This window comes from Labrus mixtus, chromosome 7, assembly GCF_963584025.1.
Source record: "Labrus mixtus chromosome 7, fLabMix1.1, whole genome shotgun sequence".
Taxonomy (NCBI): Eukaryota; Metazoa; Chordata; class Actinopteri; order Labriformes; family Labridae; genus Labrus; species Labrus mixtus.
Window position 1 is genome coordinate 16982678 of NC_083618.1, and position 19369 is coordinate 17002046.

At 39.2% G+C, this 19369-nt stretch overlaps 2 protein-coding genes across 4 annotated transcripts; one reads left to right on the top strand and one right to left on the bottom strand.

Moving 5' to 3' along the window:
- Positions 1 to 1914: 1914 nt before the first annotated feature.
- Positions 1915 to 19271, bottom strand: rtf2 (replication termination factor 2). The gene is made up of 9 exons (XM_061043316.1): positions 19105 to 19271; positions 18710 to 18804; positions 18443 to 18536; positions 18209 to 18348; positions 17433 to 17511; positions 6945 to 7055; positions 6708 to 6762; positions 4371 to 4448; positions 1915 to 2942 (listed from the first exon to the last, which is right to left on the bottom strand). The coding sequence occupies exons 1-9, from the start codon at positions 19171 to 19173 to the stop codon at positions 2746 to 2748; spliced, it is 918 nt and encodes a 305-aa protein (XP_060899299.1). The 5' UTR covers positions 19174 to 19271; the 3' UTR covers positions 1915 to 2745.
- On the top strand, positions 9258 to 16473 carry gcnt7 (glucosaminyl (N-acetyl) transferase family member 7). 3 transcript variants are annotated; one of them, XM_061043313.1, is made up of 5 exons: positions 9258 to 9977; positions 12558 to 12816; positions 13280 to 14021; positions 15015 to 15110; positions 15781 to 16473. In XM_061043313.1, the coding sequence occupies exons 2-5, from the start codon at positions 12610 to 12612 to the stop codon at positions 16020 to 16022; spliced, it is 1287 nt and encodes a 428-aa protein (XP_060899296.1). In that variant the 5' UTR covers positions 9258 to 9977; positions 12558 to 12609; the 3' UTR covers positions 16023 to 16473. The 3 variants fall into 3 exon arrangements, with proteins under 3 accessions (XP_060899296.1, XP_060899295.1, XP_060899297.1); XM_061043312.1 differs by having other exon boundaries at positions 9258 to 9961; XM_061043314.1 differs by lacking the exon at positions 12558 to 12816 and having other exon boundaries at positions 9259 to 9961.
- Positions 19272 to 19369: the final 98 nt, after the last annotated feature.

Sequence of the window (19369 nt, forward strand, 5' to 3'; positions counted from 1 at the left end):
AATAATGCTCTTCGTATCTTTTTTTGTTCAACAATTAATTGAGCCTATCACATTCGCTCCTTTCGGTCAGTTCGTGCTAAATCAATCTAAGAGAGAATCTACTCAGCACAGAAAATGTAACTGTGCTCAAAAATAGCATGGGGCCACATAAAACCGATAGCCTGCCCTTTATGATTTGAAAAAATGCCACTGAAAAATCAAAAACGCACGAAAGGGAGGTTGTAAAATGTATCTGTTTTTCTCGTGCCTGCTCAAAGACACAAAGTTTCCATGGTTATAAACAATTGGTAAATTAAAAACAAAAACTAACATGGGTTTATGTGGTTCTTATTATTGATAGATTATTTCTCTGTAAACAACCTCCACAGTGATCCAACGTGCGCTGAAAGATCGAAATAAACAACAAACGTAAAACATGTCATACAGAGCAGCTGGAGGAAGACAAGAGGACGCAGTGTTTATTTGATTTTTCAGCCACAGTGATTGGATTATTTATGGTGTAACTTACATTTAATGAGAAGCAGGCAGACTCCGCCTTGTTGATCCCCCTCTGCGATCACAGCTCGGCTGTGTAAAATAAGTCGCTGTCATAAGACTGCATCTGCTGCCGCCTTGTGGCTGCAGCCTCGTATTACCACAGAGTGAACGTTAACTCTCTTAACAGGGAAATGATCAGGCATACTCTGGAACTAGTTCATGTTACCTTATATAGGCAGTACAATTTTAATAAAGGGAAACCTCAGTGCATTGACTCAAGTGCTATCTAATTTGAGAAGTTATTATATAAGTATGTATATTATCAGAAAATGTCCATTCCATGAATTTCTAAATGTCTCCTACACTACTTTTGAAAACAATTATTGATTTTTCTCCCCACTACATCAGTATGGCATAAAATAGCTCCTCATAGATGAATGCATCAGTAATTATAGACTAATGAGAAAATCTCTCAAATGTATTTATTCAGTATGCGTCATCAAAAGTTCTACACAAATGTCTTCTTGACTTGATGGTGTGATTGAATACAAAATCAGAATATTATTGAATACACATTAGTCTATGGATATGGATGGACCGCCTGCAGCGGAAGGCACGGAAAAATAAAAAACACCCAGGACATTCGCTGTTTGTTCCTCTACCATCAGGAAGGAGATTCCACACTTTAAAAACCCGGACTACACAGCTGAAGAACTGCTTTTTACCCATGGCTGTAGCCTCCATCACTCCCCCTCCCCCTCCCACTGAAAATTACTAATAAGGACTAAAATACAATCTGCTCTGATCTACTTTTAAACCCACAATTGTACACTGCTGCCTTTTTTGTAACATTTTTATTATTTATTGTCGTATATATTGCTGTTTGTCTTCTTGTGTTTTTTTTTTATGCTGATTTATTGAGAATGCGTACTGAATTTCATGAATGACAATAAACTTCCTTATGCCTTATTTTTACAATGAAATATGAAATAATTTGAATGTTAAATCAACTTTAGTAGATGACATCTGAGCATCACTATATGTTCGGCAGACACCAAACAGGACAATGAGCTGAAGTCTTATTTATGGAGTTGGATGCTGCCAGCTGAGCGTCCAGATCAGCACTCTTTAACACTCGACCTCATAGCAGATGTCATATTCACACCTCTGCATGTAAACACATGTAACCTGCCACGCATAATGAGAGCTTTTTATAGTTTGTTTTCGGTGTGAATTTTCCCTTGAAGGGCACTACAGGGAGTTGATGCTGCTGCTGTCATCACTGGTAATGATTGCTCTTCATTGCACTGACAGCATTACACAGCCAGGCTTTATATCACAAGGGGAAAAAACACACATTAAAAGGTGGCTGGTTTAGAGTTTTACCTGTGATATATGCTGTACTATACACACAGTAAGGGAAAAAAATCACCTCCATAGAATTGAATATAAATTTATTTCTTTTCCATGCACACACAAAAGAAAGAAAAAAGACATAGGACTGTCGGTCCTATTGCAAAATGTCTTACGATCTTCAAAAAATAAGTAAAAACAGTTCAAGATGGAAGCACCATTTTGGAAAATAATGAAGCCAATGGTACTCAAGACTGAAGAAGAGCACAGAGCTAAAGTATGCTACCTAAAATACAGCTGCTTCAATACACCAGCAAAATGGATTCAACTGTTATTATGTTGGATGTTTTGTTTTTGCATTCACAACAAAAATGATTTAAATTATTCTCAGATAATGTGTTAAAAATGTCCTACTAAGAAACAAGAGGGCTGAGACTATTCAGATGGAGACTACACTGGTAAAACATATCTAACCCACACATATTCATTCATAGATGAAGTCACATGAAACAGGGAAAATCAGATCAGATAAACTGAACAGTAAAGTCAAGATTTAAACCTTGCAGATATTAGTTAAAATATCTGCACTCTATCCATCAGGAGGCAGCAGAGTGACAGCGATGATAAAGTAACCCTGGCATCAATTCTCAAAGCACCTGTGACTGAGGACAGATACAGTGCAGAATTCATTGGGGAAGAAAAAATGTTGCAAAACAAAGAGTATGACCAGCTTGGGGAGCTATTAACAAAACGTTCACAACATGTAAACATGAAGCTGCAAGAGCCGAGAGACGGGTAGGGAATGGGTTTACATATTGATGTCTCTAACACGTTGTGTATGTTGGAGGGGTCTACATTTGTTTTTTTGAGGGAACAATCTTAAAAAATGTTGATATTTTCTCTGAGTGATGGTTACTAGAAGTGATATGGGGTGTGGGTGACCCAGTTGGATGTCTGGTCTTTGGTGCGTTTAGCGGAGCTGTGGGTGGTGAAAAGAGATTTGAAGACCTCAGACCTCTCCTCCATTTCCTGGATGGACCTCTTGTTGGAGGAGCTTAAAGAAAGCTTGGAGCCTATTGAGGAGCTCGCGGATCCCGAGGGTCCGGCCGCAACTGCAAAACATGACAAACAATACGATTTATTTTGTTGTTGTGTTAATTGTCAGTTATTAATAATGATGATTATACCCGATGACCAAAACGCTGTATGATCTAATAAACATGTCAGCATAAAGCAGGGTGGGAGGGTCGTCTCAGGACGCAGGGCAGGACGTAAAGAGAAAACAGCAGTCGTAAGGTTCACAAGATATCCAAGATGGCAGGCGACAAAAGTCTGACGCTATGATTACAGTTTTTGCCTTTTTATCTATGCTACATGTTATTGGACTAATTCCATTTGCAAAAGTAGAGACATGTATTTAATATTCTGCAGTCTCATTATTCATGAGAGAAAAGTGTTGTTACCCACTAGGGGTGCAAACGAGTACTCGTTCATTAAATAATAATCGGTTACAAAAAAAATGTAATCAATAATCGTTTTGTAGTCCACATTTCTGTAAATGTTTCTTGTTGCATTGTGGGTTCTAGGATAGGCCTAATTCAAAACAGAAAAAAAGGAGCACACTCAAACAGAAATAAAACGTCAGGTGCACGAGCGCAAAAAGAAAACAGATGACAAACAAAGCGCTGATAAAGGCTCTGTGCTGAAACGCGTCCGTTATTGATCCGTACGCTGCTACCCTAACAATAATATTCCTTTAATTTACCCCTTTATGAATTCACAATGAACAAAAAGTCCCAAACAAACGAAATATGCAATATGATCTACTAAAGTTCAGTTCAAATTGTCTTTTTAGTCCAAAGAAAAAGAAGGACTTTCACTTTGCGATTACCGCTTTACTCCGCCAAACCAATGACGTTTGATCATCCAGGACAGAGCAGCATAACTAGATGTTTTCCTATATTTTGGAATTTTAGATGATTATTTTAAAATAATTTAATGACTACAAAACGGAACAACCTTATAGGGAGAAATAGCTCATAGCGGACGGACGAGCGAGATTGAGCGAGTGTGTCATTACGCTTGTAACTTCATTTACCAGAGTAAAGTGTGCTCTACACTGCAGACTGGAGTCTTTGTAAACAGAATGTTGCTGTCAAAACAGCTTCAATGTGCAATGAGTGCGCATTGATGTCTGCACATCCGCCCGCCACACTCACTACTCTAATTATAATCAAGTGTTAAAACGGTCAAAAGATACATCTGTGTGAATTTTTATTTGAGGTTTGCTGTCTGTTGAAGTAAGAAATGTCCTAATTTGAACGTTAATACAAAGTAGGCCTATTACTAACAATTATTAAAACCCCGAAGATTCAAATGAATCAATAGATACAGTCGGCATCGCGTCATAATTGGGGGCGGGGCCTCCCGTGGGGGAAAAGAATCACAGAAAAAAAAGAACTACAAAACAATTACTCGAGTACTCAGGGAACAGTAATCGATTAGAGAAAATTTTGCATTTCTGCACCCCTATTACCTACCTGGCTGGCTGTTTTCACCTCCGTTCTGTACTGAGCTTCCCCCTGCTGCCTCCTCTGGTGTAGATTGGTTTTCATCGGCTGGAGGGAAACAAAAGTCAGACAGTTTGATTTAGAAAGAGGACTTCCTTTTTTCTTCGTTTTATTATTAACAGTAAACACTTGATATGATTTCTATTGTAGTAGATGTACACATGGATAATGTTTAAATAGTTTAAATCGTTATTGTATTTATTCACCACAAACGGCCTGGGTATATGATGACAAGGAAATGCACTGAATGTTTCTCATTCACATTGAATTATTTATTTATTTGTATTTATTGCTTTTTACTGTGTTTTTCAAATACACCCTGTTCATTTACATGGAGATACTAGTTTGTCCTATTTACCTATATACAAATGTTTTATCTGATATCTTAGTGTATCATTTATTATAAATACATCAAGTGTTTCTGAACCAACACCCTTTTTCTTCACTTGTGAGCCGAGGGCAACATCCTGTTCTGAAAAAAACCAACAGGAAACCGCGCCAAGGTTCTCTGAGGCCTCGGAACAGACGAGGTCTCTGATCTAAGTTTCATAAACACATGTAAGCACATTGTTACATCACTCTACCCGTTTCAACATCACTATCACTAGACTTTGAATGTATTAGCCTTTTGTGCGTACGGAGCCTCGGTGGTTTCATGGAGGACAGGGAATCTAAAGCAAACCCTTAAATTATTAAGTTGTGCTCTCAATTGAATAATTCATGCCAAATTGCCAATGGATAAATAGCACTATGACAGGCTGCTTTTAACTCTGCCTCTCCAGCATCTGGGCTAAAAAAAAAAGCCACAGAGCCACTCCTTGATGAAAAATATACAGACACTGTATTGGTTTACTTCTGCCTCTACAGAAGTTTGTTTTTCTCCACATTCCAGTTACGAGACAATGGCCACAGTACGTGTTGCTTCAGCTGACAGGGGTTAGGGTTACATCAGGTGTACATCAACATACAAACCTTGCAAAAGACAAATGGTGTTTGCGGTATTCAGCTTCTTTAACTTGCTCTATGGCCTTGTCCATTTAATTAAGAGGCAAAACAGTTGTTTATTAATTTAATATTAATGATAAATAATCATGAATGATCAAGTTATGGCGGCAAGGTTAGTCAGGATCTAATGGTGAAATATATTCTTCAAATTTATACAATAAAGAGAAAAACCATAACACAGAAATTAAGCTTTTATAGTTGATATTACAGTATTAAAAGGGATCGCATATCAGAAGACATATTCTTGCACTATGACCCCCCCTTCTACCCTCAAACAAAAATTGTGGGATGGGAAACCTAACTAATTTCTGTGCGTTAGATCCATTCCAGTATATAGCCTACATTACAGCCCCAGACAGACAGAATGAGCTGGCTCCAAGTGAGCACACCTACTGAGGTGTTGATGTTATTTGATGACACTTTCATTTAATTCTTTTTATAACGTACAATGAAGATAAATACTTTTTTTTTTTTACTTGATTGCCTGTGCCACAATTTACTTTTACTGCAAACACTGACACCCGCTCTGACACGAGGAGGAGGCGGTGCCCTTTGGTCAGTGAGCGTGCAATACCGGTGGATCTGAGTGTCAGATAGAAACAATCAGAGGACACCAGGGAGACTCAATCTGAGAAAATCACAATTTAACGCTACTTTTAATTAACCGCCACTTTGGTCAGTAGGTTAAGTCGGCATTACCTTGTGTGTGCACTAAAACCAAACAACCGCCGATTACGATATCGCAAAAATCCATGTCGCCGGAAAGTCTAATACTGGTGCCAGTACTCATTCCAGTATACCTCTCAGTCCTAGAATAAAATAATCTGTCAATAAAATTGAGAGCATAAATTATCTTTGTTGTTGTTGTTTTTGTTGTTGATGACCAGTCTCTGCATTCAAGAGACTCAGATAAGAACATTAATTTAGGATAGGAGTTGTACACACACACTCATATTTATAGGGACTTTATTAAATACGACAGAGACATACAGAACTCTGTGACTAATATGTAATAATCTGTCACTTCATGATAGATTTGCTTTTTTTTTTTCAATGACGAAATGATGACCAATAACGTTTACAAATTTCAACAACTAGCATGGGAGTGTTAACAAATTCACACAGCGAGCCTATGGTCGGTGAGTATGACCACTGCAGTTTAGAATGCCAGATATGACAGATCACTTCAAATTAGAAATCATGTAATGGGGACAAAGGCTATGGGAGTACAGATAATGTATAAATGTGTTCATATGAGTAGTCTGTATAAGCTGCAGTATGCCGAAAGGGGGTTACACAAACCTTTAGTTTCTGACGCTGTGGACACGGTTTCAGCAGCTTTGCTCTTCTTTGATTTCTGAATAAGGAAGAAAAGAGTTTACCTTTTGTTAATCAACTCTGATGAATCATCAAATGCATTTGGCTCTCATTAAGAGATAAACAAACTCCAAATCCCTCTCAAAACAATTCATAATTGATTTGCCCTCTAAAAGCTCATCATTGAACATTAGCTGTAATTCTGGTTGAATTAAAACCCACCTTAGTTTTGGCTTTGCTCCGCCTCTCTGCCATCTTCACGCTCAGTTTCTCTACTTCCTCCTTCGTGCCGTTAAGAACCACAACATCCTCATCCTTAAAAGGGTCCCCACACTAAAACGCAAAGGTAAGAGATACTTTCTCACACTGAAGACAAACTTTTTCAACAAATGCAAAGGCAGTTCATATTAAAGGAAGAAAATAAACAGCTCATGCAGCATTTAAACAACTCTGTAAGTCAGAGATTGGGACTGTCTGATAATTCAGTGTCTTTAATAACTAACTGTTACTGGAGTAACAGCGTAATAATAGGGCTGTATAATCAGATTTATTGTTTTATTGAATGTTTCCTGACTCTAAACTGAACAAAAATGTTGACTATATGAAGTTTTTCCAGTGTAAAGTCAATACAAATAGTGTAACAATGTTGAATTTAATGACCATCATCAGTTCCTCCCTTTAAATGTTCATGTGATTGTTTTATATTGTGATATACACTGATGAAGTCATTGCCCCACCTTGTACAGAATGAATGCTTTAGTCAAGTGTCAAATATGATGAGTTCAACTCGTGAGAACATGTTAACAATATCTTAAAATGATGATGTCATCTTGCATCTCGTATGTTCAAGACTTTCGTAATTTGCTTTCAAATTGTGTGCTTTATTTAGCTTGAATGGCCTTTTTTGCCTTTGCTAGGTGCCCTGCAGCCCTGCAATAAGCAGTCCTGTGATCAGTTCTTATACTTAAGAGGATGTGACTGAGAGGAACCTCAAATTAATTCAAAGAATGATTTCTCCTCTTTACCTAAAATCATACCAACATGAATAAACTTGTTTGGCTGGATGAAGGATGTAATGCTCCTCAAAAAAGCATACTCTGGATGCGTTACCACAACAGGCTATTTAAATGCACAGAAGTGGATGACATCACCGCTGATTCAGTAAAAATAATAAAGGCAAGGTTTGAGGGGGCACAGGTGAGGAGACGTGGTCCTACTTTGACTTGCAAAGCACTGTTTTGCCTTTCCAGCTCAATGACATTTTTTTCAAATGGTTTGTGAGGTTATCTGCGGCTGGGATTAGACTGAAATAGTGAATAGTAAAATAAAGATAAAGATAAACTTTATTGATCCCCCATGGGGGAAATTTTTTCATTACAACAGCTCAAGAAAACAGGAAACAGTAATATAATTATTAAAAATAACAAGAAGTTAAAAAACAATAATACCAGGTATGTACACTTCCACTTATTATTATTAAAAACACACACAGTGTGTAGCATTATTCATATTAGTCATGAGGTGGTGATACCGTTAAAGAGTCTGATTAAACAGTCTGACGGCAGATGGGATGAACGACCTGCGGTCGCGCTCTGTCTTGCAGGGTGGGTGTCTGAGTCTGCCGCTGAAGGAGCTACTCAGAGCCCCCACAGTGTCATGCAGGGGGTGAGAGGGGTTGTCCATGATGGATGTCAGCTTCACTAACATCCTCCTCTCACCCACCTCCTCTACAGAGTCCAGAGGACAGTCCAAGACAGAACTGGCCCTCCTGACCAGTCTGTTCAGTCTCTTTCTGTCTCTCTCTGTGCTCCCTCCTCTCCAGCAGACCACTGCATAGAAAAGTGCAGACGCCACCACAGTGTCATAAAAAGTCTGTAACAGAGTCCTGCATACTCCAAAGGACCTCAGTCGCCTCAGAATGAATCAAGCCATTCCATACGCAAATGAGTAGTTGTTTTTTTAAATGGTGAAAATAAATACATAACCATGTCATTTCTAAGGAACTTGGTGAACATCCAAATGATGTCAAGTACTTCACTTTTACTCTGTTGACTCTGACAGAAAACCATGATGACGGAGGGGGGCTTGTGTATGAAACTCAGTGGGAAACACATTCTCTGAAAAAAATAATTAAGCATAGTTGTAAAGCTGGATTACATAAATATGTTATTATATATAAAAAAAAGTACACTACAGTCACATGAATGCCACAAATTTAAAAAAAAAAAAGGAAAAACACACCCACACAAAAGCACAGATATTAAACCCCTGAGTAACCAGCAGAGGGTCTATTGTGTTGCTGTAATGCAGACTCAGTGGGTGTGAACTCCGGCCATGTGCTCTGTTCAACACAAGAGGGATAATCTCAGAAGCTGACCAAGCAGCAAACAAACTCCGACCGTCACTCTGCTGCTGCTGCTGCTGCTGCTGCTGCTGCTGCTGCTATTACCACAGATCTGGTGAGCAGAGCATCTTATCAGCACGTCAGCTACCAGGCAAACCAGAAACTCGCTTCAGCAGTACACCGCATTCTTGACAGGAAACAAGATAAGAGGAAAAAAATGGCCAAAACGCGTGCCTCAAACTAGGCACACAAACTGGATTTTAACCCATTTCAGGGTCCAAATACGAGAGAAATTATGAGAGAGACAGCAAAAAAGGAACGATGCAAAACACCAGTGAGTAGGAAACTGTATGTGGGAGGAGAGTGGAAAAAACCTTAGGGAGTGAGTGTTTGTGTGTGTGTGTGTGTGTGTGTGTGTGTGTGTGTGTGTGTGTGTGTGTGTGTGTGTGTGTGTGTGTGTGTGTCAGGTGTACGCCTGGGTGTTATTGCTGGTAACCAGGCAGGGACAGACCTTGTCTCATGGGGGATGTTTAGGGGTGGGGGCGACTTCATCAGCATTTAATTCATCCATGTACAGGGGAAAAGAAGCATACGCAGAGCACTCTGTCTCATCCTGACAAGGTCTCAGAGAGCACAGCGTCCTACATCACAAGGAAACGACGATGAAATAACCGGATATAGCTGCAACATAGAGGATAACAGAAACTTCTCAGCTCTTGCCCCTTGATGTTGCTGGTGATGATGGCGTATAGATGCAAACAACTCTTGCCCACCTCTGGAGTCTGGATGGATTGTAATAAGGAGCTCGGAGTTGCCGTTTATTAATATGAACTGGCACTTCTGCATAATGTTTTACTTCTTCATCATAAGGACTACAGACTGAACTACCTCCAAGGTAATCGACACACCTGGTACTGTCTTTGCCATGCTGGTCTTTACTTTATCTGTGTGCGTTTGTGTGTTACATTGATATTAGTAAATAATTACATTATATCGACTATAAATACCAAAGTTTAACCATTACCAGAGTTTAACCATTACCAGAGTTTAACCATTACAATGTTAAACTCTGATATGATACTAGTAAAATTCAAATGATATCGATACCTGTTTGGAAACCACTGCTACAAAAATAGAAGTCCCAGGCACCCAATATTGAGTCATCTTTGGTTTTTAATTACCAACAATTGCAAGCAAACTCCTGCATGCTGTCTCAATTGAACAAGTGCTCTCTCTCTTTAGCTCGTAGCAGCTTCCGCTTTTCACTTAAGATCTTTAGTTTTTTTTTTTAAAGCTTTTTGATACTACCAATCGTTTAAATAACTTGTATCTTTTTGAAACACGTTGCATCAGATATAGTATACACGACAACAATAACCATCACAACATACGTGAGAGATGTGGAATACTTCCCTTGAACTTTGTCAGAGCAAAAAAAAAACAAAACAAGAAACAAACTACATGCAAAACCAGTAAGCTTTTCCTGATTTCCATGTTCCCAGTTGTTTTATCTGTCAATCTTGGTGTCAAAGAAGGAAGGTGTGTGTTTGAGACAGGAGGTTAGACACATACACATTTCCATAGCAACCCTTCCTCTATGGAAATTTGTATCTGTGGAGCAACAGGGTTTTCACAGCAGTGGGCTTCACTGACAGTGGATTAAAAGTCTTCAGAGGTGGGAGCTGGAGATAACGTACTGTTTGTATATTTCTCTTTAAGATAAAATAAGATAATCCTTTATTCTTCTCACAACAGAGAACTTCATAGTTGGCTCAGTTTTAAATCTTTCGTATGGCAGCATAGAATATAGGTAAATGAGAACTGTATCTTGGTCTCAATGCTCACAAATGTAACGTGCCTAAATACAAACTGTGACAGCCACTGTTATAAACTGGTGTACATAACCTGAAAGAAACTATTTGTTTGCATGTCCTGAGATTGCCTTACACGAGCAAATAGTCAGAAAGAAGACTATCGAAGACAGAAGACAGATCCTCGTTATCAGGGTACTGCCCTCCTCTTAACTCTTCTTCAGTTTGAACATTTTGGCACGTCTCATATCTCAAAAAAAAAATGGTGTTTATTTACTTAATGTTATCTAATGGACTTTGCACTAGCAGCTGCTGTAGAATTCCTGAATTTTTAGATCCTCTGCCACAGCTTGTTCAGTGAGTCTCTGTTTCAATTGATGATTCAACTGCTTAGAAGTTATTTTTACAGTTCATCTTTTTAGATATATTTGATTTTATCTGTTACAGTAAAGTGGTTTCTTTTCACCCATATCAGCTTGTTCTACATTGTTTGTCAAATGTTATAGATCATTTCTTATTTTTATGAAACAGAAGCTATAACCAGAAGTTGTCTGTTATTCCCACATGATCATTTTTTAATATACTGTATATTTCTAAGGTTTATATTTTGTATTGTCCAACTTATTTTTAACCAACTTGCTGGTCATTTCAAAACCTCTTCCATTCTATGGCTATGTTATAGCCAGGATTAAAAAAAAAAAATCAAAGGATCCGAGGAAAGGACAGTGGATAGAGAAGGAAACATGGGTGAGAGAGTGTGGCGTAACATGTGGCATAGTGCCAAGGGGTCTGAGTCCGTCCAGGGCTGCCAGCCTCGAGGACTATAGCCTCTGTACATGGGGTCCGCTTGGCTATCCTGTGCCCCAGGATTTAGAATATTTTTAACAAAAACCATGACATCATTTAAGAGTTAGTCTCAGTACTCTATATTAAGTCTACTCCAAATTTACTTAGCGTCTTTATTGAAATAGTAATTTATAATACTAATTTATACTTTATTAATCCAGCGAGAAAAAATGTGGTTCTACACTCTGTTTAATGGACATGAACACAAACATAGGCGGACATACACACACACATGCACAAACAGGATCCTATGGACATGCATTAATGGAGAGTTCTCAGAGTGAAGGGGCTGCCCACAGCGAGCGCTCCTGAGTAAATAAAGAAACTGTTCACTTTTATAAGTTTTGTTTTGTATTTGGTTGGGAAGCCAAAAAAAAAGGAAGAACAGCTTATAATACATTTTGATAAATTTATATCACATTCATTCCTATATACTTCAGGTATTCTAACTTTATAAATATATATATGAGAATATGTCTTGCCAGTTATGTGTCTATTTTCTGCTTAATAGGCCAGAAATATGACACTAAACTATATTTCTTGAGCTAAAAACTGACTTTATCAATTAGTGCTAACCTACATTTTTAACCCTATTTAATATTCCTCGGGACATGACTCAAAATAACTGATCTGGGTTGAATTCAACTTGTTCATTCAGTTTAACTCTGAAGAAGGCCTTGTGCTCAAAAGTGCAAGGCTTTGTTTATTGTGATGTGAGCCAAATAAACTAGTGCAATGATTGAGAGTTTTGTCCTCCTGAACCATGAATTTGAGGTGTGCTGCCTTTTTTATTTTTTTTAACTGATCTGGGTGTTTTTTTGTTTTTCTTTGCAGGGTTTTTATCTGTGGTGGTGCAGCAGCCTAGAAACAGTAAAGCTGGGCTATTATGTGCCAGCTTGAAGGGACCAAATGCAGCTTCCTGTTGTGCCTGGGGATGAGTATTATTATCTGTTCAGTTATTTACTTGAGGACCAGGGTGCCGACAGAGCCCAAACCTCTGGAGACCGCAAGTTGCAGGGCCCTCTCCGGTGAATTTAAAGCTTTTCTGCCTGGCTTGGACAGAGGATTTAAGTGGTACCGACACAACGGCCAAGTATGTTTCCCTCATTTTTTAGTCTCAAAATCTAAGTTAAACATTGCAGTGGGCATAGACCCATCACCCTGGACAGTTTTTTTCTCAGCAATGACCTGACTGGATCAAATTTGATGTCATATATTTATTTGTTCATGTTTTGTTTGACAGCTTTAAGCTAAAAATGAATGGCTTACATCGATACAAAAGAAAGCATCCACTTATTCAAATTTGTATTTGTTTAGCGACAGGCACAGGTATGTAAACCGATGCCACACAATACAGCATTCACAGCCTAACCTAATTTGCAATGTGTGTCCCTTGATGGTGCTTTAAAACACAACCAATACACAAGGGATAACGACTATCACAGAATACTCGTGTGAGGAATATCTGAAAAAAAACTTACTGAAAATGTGGGTAATGATGCTTTTTTTTCTATGTTTCCATGGGTTTTAATAATGTTTGTTCTTTCCATCTACAGGCTGAACAGTTGATTCTTAACAGTGGCCTGCAGTGTTCTGATCTGACCAGAGACTTACACTTCATCACAAAACCTCTGAGCCGTGAGGAGGAGGACTATCCTTTAGCCTTTATTGTGACGGTACACAAGGAGCTGGGGCTTCTTGTGCGCCTGTTGCGGGCTATATACATGCCCCAAAATGTCTACTGCATCCATGTGGATGCTAAGGCTCCGCCGGAGTACCAGGAAGCGGTACAGAGACTAGTCAGCTGCTTTAAAAACGCATTCCTCTCACGCCGCAGCGAGACAGTGACCTACGCTGGGTTTTCCCGCCTGCAAGCAGATTTGAACTGCATGACAGATCTAGCAAAGTCCAAGATAGGCTGGAGAAAAGTGGTAAATCTGTGTGGACAGGATTTTCCGATAATGAGCAACCTGGAGCTGGTGCGGTACATGCAGAGCAAAGAGTGGAGGGACAGAAACATGACGCCAGGGGTGAAGCAGCCGGTGTCTATGAGACACAGGACGCAGCTCCAGCACCAGGAGATCACGGGGTTTCATGTAGTACGGAAAGGTTGGAGTTTTAAGAAAGGTCCTCCTCCACACAGGCTGCAGATTTATTTTGGAACAGCCTACTATGCCCTCACAAGGCCGTTTGTAGACTTTGTTCTGGAAAGCCCGATAGCCAAAGACCTCTTGGAGTGGTCCAAAGACACGTTCAGTCCAGACGAGCACTACTGGGTGACGCTCAACCACATCAAAGGTAAAACTGCCAATTCAAATAGGAACAGACAAAATTTCTACTAAAGCAGCTGCTCTGTAGCACACACCTGGTATGAAATGTTTAATTATTACTGCTCCCAAGGTTGGTATGTTTTTATGTGGCTTTTGTTTGTTTTTTTTGTTTGTAGAAGGATTATGAGAAAAACAATTGCCAGTTTCCATGGAAGGGTGTAGAGAAAGAACCCATTAAATACCATAAAACAGACAATTATATCAACCTAATTTGAGTCTTGTACATTTCCAAATATGTCGAGACGTATATTGAGGTTGCACTTGTGGATCCTCATATCACAGAAGCATGAAAAAACTTGTCTCAGTGGAGGTCGAAGCTCTTTTACTGCACAAAACAAAATTATGTGATATTGTATCTAAAATAAGGATGTTTATCAACACAATAAATGTTTAGGATGCTTTCCCTTCCCCCCCTACATGTAAATATATACTTTTGGGGGCTTTTTATACATGTAATTTCTTGATTGTTGTGCATTTCTAACTTGAAATAAGGCTAAATGATGCATGTTTTCGGGAACTGATTCGTTTACTTCTTGGTTTCATCAATTTTATATGGCTACATTTTTGTAGCTTTGCACTTTCCATAAAAGCAGAAGAGAAGTTCAACTGGTCATGTGAATGTGGCTAAGACTATTCCACATCTGAACTTTTACTTTGACACAGGCACAAATGAATGCATGACTGGAAGCATCTCAAGAACGGTATGATTCAGATGTATCAAATAAAGGCTCAAAGCTTCAGGACTTTTGGGCTGGTTTGGCAAATGCAGGTCTGGTTAACGTCCCCATCTCTTATACAGAGTAGCACACACACTCAGCCCCATCCATAATCTTTTCTATGAGAAGCATCCAGGAATCCCTCCCACACAGTGGCTGATAAACTCCCAAACAGGCCTTAGCATATCTTTATAATTCAATAAGATTGTATAATCATGGCTTGCTTTGTTTGGTTGTGTTTGAAGACGCTCCAGGCAGCCACATAGACGGAGGTTGGGCAGGAAACATCCGAGCAATCAAGTGGAGGGATCAAGAGGGAAGGACACACAATGGCTGCAAAGGTACCGCACACAACAGGGTGTACAATAATTAGCACCTGTTTAACTTGTGAACCACAGGAGTTCTCTAAGGTCCAGCTTAACCTCAACTAGTCTTTTTCAACTATTTCTTGCTAGTTTCTCGTAACTCCTATAAAACTTACATTATTTTTAAATACATTACATCATGGTGACCAGATTCACTTCTATATATACAGAAATGAGTCCTGATGATATTGTTATACCTCTCTCATACTCCATTCGTGTTTTATGGACTAAAACTGGTCTTTACTTAAACTTTGTCCTACATAGTTCCCAGACTGCAGGACAAATTACAGACTAAGCCATAATTTACTCAACAACAGATGACAAGAAGATGGATTTAAGAATTTATCTGATTTGATGTACTCTTACATTTAATCTGTCCTTTGTGAGACCTTTGCAGGTTAAGGTAAAAACAATGATGTACTCTATGTTTAATCTGTGTTTTGTAAAACCGTTGCATGTTAAGATAAAAACAAGTCCCTTTCTGTAAAATTAAAAATAAATACTGAATAACTGAACATTACTGCAACAGAACACAAACCGTCTGACAAACAGAGAGACTATTGTGAATCTTTTTCTTTCTACTTCTGGAGACTTCAGCCTGATATCTTGTGTTCAAAACTAAGAGCAAAATGTGACTGTTTTCCAGGACGTTACGTACGAGACATCTGTGTCTTTGGAGTGGACGATCTGTCGTGGATCATCAACAAGAAAAGCATGTTTGCCAATAAGTTTGAGAGCAAAACGTTTCCCGAGGCTCTGGACTGCCTGGAGAAGTGGCACAGGAACATGGTGTTGAACCAGGCAACTGTTCCCATAGAGCCATCATGGCTGCTTACCACACAGAGCAACTCAAGCATGGAATACTACAACAGCAGTGCTGGAGCATGAAGACGATGTTGGGATCATAAACAATTGGCTCGCAACAGACAAATCAGATTATTTGCACTCGATCAGTGGCTGTTGTAAAGTGTGAAAAAAAACTGCACTGAGAGCAGCGGGATGATTCCTGCTGACAGGTTATTTTTAAAAGATGTGTTTGTCCATAAAACTGTAAGATGGCTGTGCGTTTTGAATATCAGAAGACTGTGTAGGCTACTAAGACTTCCGCAATCCAGTTAAAGCAAAAGAATGAAGATTCCCAATAAACAAACCTAATAGTTGAACCTATTATACTACGCTAGGTATAACATAAGCAACTGAACATGCATTTAATGTTGTTTAACTTATTTTAATCGTTAACATTTTGTATTGTTTTACTTAATAATGTCAATGCCCTTTAATGAAATTGCATAAATAAAGACAATGGCACTAGAATAAACCAACAATGTTTATGCCTCTGCCGACCAGTCAAGTGGAGTGGAGTGGAGTACTCAGACCACTTACAGCACCAACACACAAGGGAATATCTGCGGGCAGTTCGGGAAAATTGTGTATTTCCTTATAAGTCTATCGAAGCAGAAGCTTTCCAAGAAAGAGAGCGTTTCCCACAAAAGCCCTGTAACTTCTCTGGCAAAGTCAAACAACTGATCTGTGCCAAGATGTTTTCGTGTCCACAGAAACAAAATCAGCGACTACATACCATCTGCTCCAATGTTCTCCCTTATATTGTCTTAAATGAGGAAAAAACAGAAATAGCTTTTAAGTTACTTAAAACTAACAGGTCAGGACCTAAACTGGTTCACAGGCATGCTTCTGTGAGAATCCCATGTGGCTCAATTTGAGTCACTGCCAGAACAGCGCTTAAAAGAGGAACAGTGAGTATTGATGCCAACAGTTTTGAGATATTTAATAACCTTACTGGAAAGCTGACACAATATATTGAACTAATATAAACTGTTTTGCGCTTTCACAATCTGACTTGTGTTTTCAACAATTCTCTTGTCTATATGAGCAACTGTTTGTGCCTCAATAACACATGACAGCTAGTGAATTATAGACATGAACATCAAGACGGGGGCTGTTTTAGCCCTGTAACTGACTGATGACCAATCAGGTGTACCCTGCTTCTCGCACAACGACAGCAGGCACAGCTCCAGCCCCCCATGTGATAAGCGGTAAAGATAAAGGACGGATGAGGATCTCAAGGCTGCTTATTCAATAAGCCATCGTGTTGAGAGGTCTCTTTATTTGGATCAAACAAGCAAAAAAAACCTCTGCAAAATATTCAGAGACCAGTTTGATAAAGGAAAAATGAAAAACTATTAGGAGAAGTAACCAAATGGCACAGCAAATGATTGGTTTATAGCATACGGTTGACTAGGACAATAACAGTCTGAAATTATATGCAATGTCTCTTACCTTGTGGCAGATTTCGGTCTTAACCTCCTTCATGGCTCTGTCAGAAAAGACGCAGCCGCAGGATTGCAGGTAAATGAATCTGAAAATGGTAACAACGGGGTAAGTGTTGTCAAAAGCATTCATTCAACCTTTTGATCATTTCGTGCTCAATAAAAGATTCATACCAGTATGCTGGAGTTAATATCATATCTGACATATATCACGACTTTCCACAAGTGCCTGTTGTTTATTCTTATGAGATATTTTGACTAACAAGTTGCGACTGGCTTTTCAAGTACATTTTAGCCTCCACTAAAATCGTTACAATAACGAGAAAGGCGCCTGTCCGTCTGCCTCAACCCATCCCGTGTGTGTGTGTGTGTGTGAGTGTGCGGACATGGGAGCAGACTTCAGTGTTCGAATAATATTTGCAAAAAAATAATTCAGAATGGAAGAAGAATTACATTACCGCATTTACCGGTAGATGGTCATCATCATTACCACATCACAATGCATCTTGATAGCGTATTATTAACTTAACATTCAGCAACCTGTTATGCTTGGTTACAGTCTGATGTCATATTGTAACACACCACAGGGCACATAGTAGACTAATACATATTGATAATTAAAGGCTAAAATAAGGTCTCCTTACTAGTAGATGAAGTCTAACTTAAGTACCGAAAGCCTGGTGGTCATTTTGATCGTAAACTGGAAAACATTTGCAGTGATACAGAAAACCTTACATTCCCTCTATATTACATTTTAGTTGTAGACTCTTTGCATGTTTAAGTTACCTGTGCTTGCCGTTCATCTCCAGCCCTACAACAGGGCAAATGAACATGCCACAGTGGATGTCCTCATATCTGTCCCCTTTAGTGTTTCTTCTCTCTCCCTCCCACACCGGGTTATCAGTCAAGTTCAGCTCTTTAATATCCTGCAGAGAGGGTAGACGCACAGACATGAGAGCAACTACACACGAACCTATAGATAGATACAAAACAAGTGGCAATAACTAGCGAAACCCTTACCTTGATCCCACGGATGTGGACTACCGCCTCAACATTTGGTCTCTCGGCAGTCTTATCCAGAAGGTATTCAATGACAGCATCTTTGTTGAAGAGCCTGAATGGACATCATAAGATCACCATTTTACACAGAATTATGGAATTATATACAAAACTCGGCATCACAATAAGTCCTCAGGTCTGCAACACTGTACCTATGCAGACTAATACATTGTATATCCGATAAGTCAGAAATCAGAAATCAGAAATCATCAGACAGGCAGGTCTCACCTTCCCAGTTCACAGGAAACGATGGGACGTTTGAGTTTCTCCTGGCTCAAGGCACAGTATTTCCACCTGGCAGCCAACTCTGCATTTTTATCAACCTAGACACATGAAGAGGGTAAGACAAGACAACATGCATATCCATTATAGTTTATTAATTATATCACATTAGCGAAACTGTTTTTTTTATGGAAAACTAACTAACCAGAGCTAGCTGTTAACTAATTGTACACAATGCCTCACAAGAAAAAAAAAAAAAGCGTCTCACAATTTTGACATATCTTAAAGTATTTGAGTGTGTAACTCTATACTTTTAAGGACAGCTAAGCATTAGCAACCTAGCATCAGCTATCGACAACATCGCTCACGTTTCTGCGTTTAAAAAGGAAGACAACACGCACCTTTTCGACTTTTTTGGGTCCTTTTACCAATTCGTGTCTTTTGGGAATCGTGCCTCCATCACATCCCATCTTGAAAGCGTGTTCTTAGTTAAAACAAACAACACAGTTCGCGTACTCCGGACAAAGCTGCTGGCAGGCCGGAAGTGATTCCGCTTGTAAACAAACAACGAGAGAACGGCAAAGCTCGCGGGACGTTCGATTTAATTTAAGGACGCCCCCTCGTGGCTCAAAAAAGCTAAATCTCTTCAGGTGTATTTTGAAGCTT

Bases quoted from the DNA above. Each gene is read 5' to 3' on its own strand.
- gcnt7 (XM_061043313.1), top strand. From the start codon at position 12,610: ATGTGCCAGCTTGAAGGGACCAAATGCAGCTTCCTGTTGTGCCTGGGG. The intron at 12,817-13,279 runs GTATGTTTCCCT...TTCCATCTACAG, and splicing joins GGTACCGACACAACGGCCAA to GCTGAACAGTTGATTCTTAA. The intron at 15,111-15,780 runs GTACCGCACACA...ACTGTTTTCCAG, and splicing joins GACACACAATGGCTGCAAAG to GACGTTACGTACGAGACATC.
- rtf2 (XM_061043316.1), bottom strand. From the start codon at position 19,173: ATGGGATGTGATGGAGGCACGATTCCCAAAAGACACGAATTGGTAAAA. The intron at 18,805-19,104 runs GTGCGTGTTGTC...TCATGTGTCTAG, and splicing joins GACCCAAAAAAGTCGAAAAG to GTTGATAAAAATGCAGAGTT. The intron at 7,056-17,432 runs GTAAGAGACATT...TTTGCGTTTTAG, and splicing joins AGACCGAAATCTGCCACAAG to TGTGGGGACCCTTTTAAGGA.